Genomic DNA, 5,913 nt, shown 5'->3' on the forward strand with positions numbered 1-5,913 from the left:
GTGTGTGTGTGTGTGTGTATCACACACACACAATAACTTTAATGTAATAGATATCTGCATCCATTATCATAGGACAAATTTATATTGTTTCTACCATATATCGTTCATATCGCGCATTCCTAGTGAAGATGCAACATGGACTGCAAAGGGTTTGCTAAGAGCACTGAGACGAGCTTCAGTCTGTCACTGCTCACTTACTAACAGGCATATTTAGACTATTGATGTCCTAGCTCAGAGGATTGATCAAATAAGTAAGTTCCCTTGATTTTTTAAAAACTGTTTCAAGTTATCGTGGAAAGCATAACGATATTTTATTAGACTCAGTACTTGGGACTTTGTATTGGTAACTATAAGTTGTACTTGGCTTGACAATAAATGGTATTGGTGCATCCCTAATCAAACAATGTAGTTAGAAGCTGCACTTGGATAAAATTATTTCCTCTGATCGTTTTATTCTTTGTCACCAAAGAGCAATTAGAAGAGTTTATGAAAGAGATGTTGAAGAGGCCAGCATCCATTAGTGCTCCAGGTACCCCTGGACCAGTGGGACCACCTGGACCTCCTGGACCTGCCGGAGCAGCCGGAGAAAAAGGTGCTCCAGGGCTAATGGGCCCTAAAGGCCACCCAGGATTCTTTGGACTTCCAGGTGTACAAGGCCAGAAAGGTCAGTGCAAAACTTCAAAACCACTGGTTTCTTCACAACAGATCAAGTAAGAAAAAAATAAATGAAACTATTAAAGAAAACCCAATCAAACTTTATCTTTACACGGCCATAGTAATCAGTGAAAGATATTAAGCAGATCATTCTGTGGATGGAAGGAAATTACTCTTCCTTACATTATCTAATCAATAAGTCACTCAAGGAGGCTGTCATTGGGTCAGCTAATTATAATCCTATAGTTGTTAAAACAACTTTTTCATTACTTCCTAATGTCAATGTTCATGTCTTCTGTTCTCTGCAGGTGAATCTGGGGAAAAGGGAAACAAAGGAGACAAGGGAGAAGACGGTGTGGGAATCAAAGGAAGTCCCGGTGCACCAGGTGTGCCAGGTAAATGGGGTGGGGGTGTCCTTTAACAGTGTAGGAGTGAGTTTAGGATGAATTAAGCTTTCCCCACATCTCTCATACACAAGGTTATGAGGAAAATATCTTACCAAGGTTTTCTCACTATTTGTTAATATCTTGACTGTGCTAAGTGAAAAATGACACAATAAGTGGAACGCTCAGACGAGTTCAACTTGGTTAATAATGTCTATGTGATCATTTATTTACACAAATTAAACAAATCATAAGTTACACTTAATTGTGGGTAGTCAGTTTCCTATAACAAGAATCAGAATTAATGAGATAAAAACCCACGTCCCAATTTCAATCCACATCAACTCAAATTACTTATAATAGAACAGTAAAATGTCACACAGAGGAAAGTAATTTTAGTATTTCTACTATTTTACTTTTAACAAAATGTGAGTCAACCGGATCTGCACATCTTTTCTTGACTCAGTTTCCACCGGACACGTCACCCAAACACATCAGCCTTTTACCTGATGATGACTTCTTAAGGCACCTTCTGAGTAGAGAAGCTGGCTCACCTCCGATCAGTCAGGGAACTGTTGTCGGCTCGCTTACYGGTCATTGGCAAACAGGTGTTATTTCTCCGGTAACTTTGCGTCTGTTTCAGTCCAAGCCAGAAAAATTCAAGCTGTATCCGGTTTCTCCTTCAAAATAAAATCATCTTCCCATAGGAAGGTAAAACAAATGCTTGGAGGCTTGAAGCCTCGGGTGGAATATCATCAGGCTTGTCGGATCCCTGGCTGTGAAATCCACCCTAAATGGCTCATGGGATTAGATCAACAGCCCAGAACTGAGATTCTCCGAAGAGAATCAACAGCCATCTTCCTTGTTTGAATTAGGAAGTCAGAGTGTGTTGTTCAAAGCCGTCCAGGTTAGTAATAAGAACGGACAAACTTTGGTTCAGCCCTCAGGCTTAGAGATGAGTCAGAGAAAGAAAGATAAAGATTTGTCAGGTGCCAGTCAAGGTTAAATTTTGTGGTCGTACAACAAACATCATGATAACCTCTTTAGCTTCCTTCTGATAGACTCTAACAGAAATCACTGCAAAACATTTATGATGATTAACTGTAACATTTCTGTTTTATAATCAGCTCTGAACCATTCTGTTAGTCCAGATAAATGAAAGATTTTCTCAAGAAAAATCCACAATTATATTACTGTGTTCACAGCAAAATAAAAACAGTATGAAAACATTGTAATCAGATTCTCTGTGATTTTTTTATACCATTATAAATCTTTAAGGCACGATAAGAGAAAAGAAGTGGTTCCACTTTTCCTGTGACAGTCATTATCATGATTTAACAAATGCATAAACATTCTTAGTTAAACAACAAATGAATCATGAACAGAAGAGATTGTTCTGTCCATTAACTGATTAAGAGAACTGAGGGGTTCTCTTCCAYGGTTAGAATGACCTGTCATGGCCTAAATATTCAGTTTGTAACAGAGTTCCTGTCCTCTCGTCAGGCCTGTCCGAGGCCTGCTTCGAGGCAGAAAATCTTGTTTCTTCACTCGAGGTGACCCCTACAACAGAAAGAACTTAAAAGCACTCCACAAAAGAAAAGCAATGTTTTATCTTAAGTGTAGGTTGGGAATGACTGGCCTAACCTATTTTTCAACTGTGTTACTTTTGATTGACACCAGAGCCTCTATGACAGTAGCGACAATGTTTGGATAAAAGCCACACATTAGTTAGGCTTTTTCAGGCAGCTCTGACTTTTGAAAACCAACCAAAATTTTGGCTTTTTATTTGGATTTTTAGGGGGAGGGATGTTGATTGTGAAAACATTACACATTCAGACACTTTAGTCTTCAGCATAAAATCAATTATAGGCCCATTCAGCATTTGTAGAATGTGAGAAATGCTTCTCTGCTGACCCAAGAGATGATGCAGCACATCAGTGCTCATCTAACCTGGCCTTTGCCTTCCTATGCAGCTCTGCGCAATTCTAGTTTCCCTTCACTGCTCCGTCTGGCATTTCTTCCATTGACAAGGATTTCGTTGGCAGATTTTTGGCCGAACCAATCAGAGAACCGAACGTCAATTTTCTGCACAGTGTCTGCTAGTTAGTTAGCAATAGCAGTGGAGGAAGTGAATAAATCCAGTCCGTKTTGATAATGCTTCCAAATTAAATTAAATTTCTCTGACAAAGCAGCAGCTCTCATTTACAGTCGTCTCGGTACTTCTCTCCTCTCAGTAGGGTTGTTTACAACACACGCGATTTCCGGTTAGCTTCTTAGCTTAGCCTCCTTCACAGCGACATACGTCACGGCCAACCGATCCAATCATTTTAAACTTCTACAGGGGACTCACCTCCAGCAAGAATCGATTCTCTATAGCTGAGAGTCCAGACCCTTGTACGAAGCAAAGTGAAGGACAAGGGTCTGGTTTTAATAGCTCATCCAGTTTATCTTAAGGTTTGATAAATTGAAAAAAGTGACAGTGTTACTGTTGTTTGTCTAATCTTGGAAACCCAGAAGAACTATTGATTGCAGCCATTTGCAGTGTGCATGTGCAATTTTGCACGTTTTTGCTTTTGTTGGTTTTGTCATGTAGGCAAGCAGCTAAAACACGGTTTCTTTTAGAAAAAGCATTGMGTAAACAAAGCATTTGAAAAGTTAGTGTTTCATGAAATATCTCATAAGTAATTTACCCTATTTGATTAAATAATACTGTACAGACAGAATTATTGCGATTTTGATCAAACATTGTAAATTTCATATGTTGAGAATAGTTTCAACATACGAAAGTCTTGATCTCTGGTCTTTGAATGAAGTCTTGAATTCTTTTTAATGTTATTAATATCAGAAAATTCATATAAAAATACAATTTCACATTTGCTTAAATAATAGCATACATGTCTTCTGTCTACCCCAGGTGTGCCTGGTCCCCCTGGTATCGGGAAGGATGGTAAAAATGGAGAGCGTGGTGAGACAGGAAGTTCTGGCGTCCCAGGACCTGCTGGTCCAAGGGGTCCCTCAGGACAGCCAGGCTTTTGTGACCCATCAACATGTATGAGCAGACGTCCTCCTCTGTATATGATCGGTGGAAAGAAGTCTTCTTCTTATAAATGAGACATCCAAGCTCAGAGACCCTCTCCTGACCTCATCCTGCCAGTGACCATGTTTCAGGCCTTTTTGTAAAACTGAGCATGGTGGTCTTCACTGGTTACACAAACAGCAGAGAATAAAAAAGGAACAGAAATGGGACACCACTGTACAGAACTGTGATAACTTGTGCGATTGGAGAAAGTGAAGATGTTCAAAGGTTGTTGCTTTAAATGCCAAGCAGCTTCTAGAACTAAGTCTACAGGCCTGTGAAATGTCAGAGATTTTTTTTACTGCTTTTTATTCCCATCCTCCAGACATTAAACAGTACAGCGATGGTATTTGTTCATTAAAGGTTTTTCATTTCCTCCCATACATCTATGGATTCATTCTTTGAGAAAGCTCAGTGAAAACATCAGTTCAAAACTTATTAAAAAAAGAATAATAAGGAATAATTTTTCACTCATTCCCAAAGCAACTAACAGCCGTTTAGATGTCTATTTTGGTAATGTCAAATTAAATGACAGCTAAGTTCTGCCACACTAATAGTTTTCTCCTTTACTGTACGAAAAGTGTTTTGGTTTGGTCGGAAGCTTTGGCTTCAGCAATTTTTGTTGTTAAAGTTGTTTACTGGGGCCAGTGATGACTCCAGAGATTTTTTTTCACAGTGAAGGTGTGGCATGGATTTCCAATGGTGTTTGGGTGATATACTCCATTGATTTATATTGGATGTCACATGGTTTGAGACGTGTAGAGGTGCCACATTGTYATGGATTAGACCATGCTGTGCAGAGCACAAGAAAAGGAAGACTGACACCAGAKACTGAAAGTTTTGCTATAAATTATAGCACATATAGAAATTTACWGACAAAATCACAAGAAATAATAGTAGTTTCTTCAGTACTTTGCCTGTACTAAGCTGAGGTAATGCAATCATTCAAGATCACCTGTTCAGCAACGCATAATAGCAGAACATCAATACGATACTAGCCAGTGTTTGTCACAGCTCTAAATTACAGCTGCCAATCTGATACAGTGTATATTTCATTTATGATAAACTGTTAACCCCACAATATACWGTTACAGTTATGTTTGTTATTAAAATATTTATTCCAAGACAGTGTTATGTACTTTAGGTCTATAATGTAGTGTTCTCCTGGAATAGAAAACACATGGATATAGACTTCTTTTAATTAACAAATGTGCAGCACATGTTGAAAATAAATTTATTATTTTAATTTAAACAATCTGAAATCTCAAGCCAGACATTATCATGTGCCAAGAGGAACCAAGGACCCACTACACCAGCRAAGAGTATATCAATAGGTCTAAGGATTTCACAGCTGGTTCAGATGTTATCATCCATTAAATGGACGTTATTARCCATTCTTAGTCCCATAGAATGGCTTCAGACTGTCCAGAGTGTGCGCCCTAGTGGGTTGYCAGTGCCATATACACTGGAATGCAACAATCTGCTACCGCTGGAGTCTGGTCTATTTTATTGTAGCCCGTGTCATTTTCTCTAAAATTAACCTTTAGTGGCTTTATGCCTCATATTAACCAGATTGCATAAAAAATCTTACTGGCTTTACCAGCTGACAATCTGAAGCCATTCTTTGGGATAGGGGAACCCACTAGGCGGCACAGTCAGGACAGTCTGAAGCCATTCCATGGAACTGATAATGGCTAAGAATGTCCATTTGATGGATGATAACATCTAAAGCAGGTGGATTTCACCTCTGTACCTAATGGCAGTTCGAGTGGATCCTATCATTTAATGTACRAGTAAATG

At 38.9% G+C, this 5,913-nt stretch overlaps 1 protein-coding gene across 4 annotated transcripts in view; it reads left to right on the plus strand.

Moving 5' to 3' along the window:
• col9a1c (collagen, type IX, alpha 1c) overlaps nt 1-4,496 on the plus strand; it is a 57,207-nt gene extending 52,711 nt beyond the window's left edge. For all 4 annotated transcript variants that reach the window (XM_014031497.1, XM_014031500.1, XM_014031499.1 and 1 more), the window contains 3 exons: nt 470-664; nt 963-1,049; nt 3,952-4,496. In XM_014031497.1, coding sequence (XP_013886951.1) covers nt 470-664; nt 963-1,049; nt 3,952-4,148 — 479 coding nt within the window. In that variant the 3' untranslated portion in view covers nt 4,149-4,496. The remainder of the gene's footprint in view (nt 1-469; nt 665-962; nt 1,050-3,951) is intronic.
• Nucleotides 4,497-5,913: the final 1,417 nt, after the last annotated feature.

The sequence above is a fragment of the Austrofundulus limnaeus genome, unplaced genomic scaffold (genome assembly GCF_001266775.1).
Source record: "Austrofundulus limnaeus strain Quisiro unplaced genomic scaffold, Austrofundulus_limnaeus-1.0 Scaffold1262, whole genome shotgun sequence".
In the NCBI taxonomy this organism is placed as follows: Eukaryota; Metazoa; Chordata; class Actinopteri; order Cyprinodontiformes; family Rivulidae; genus Austrofundulus; species Austrofundulus limnaeus.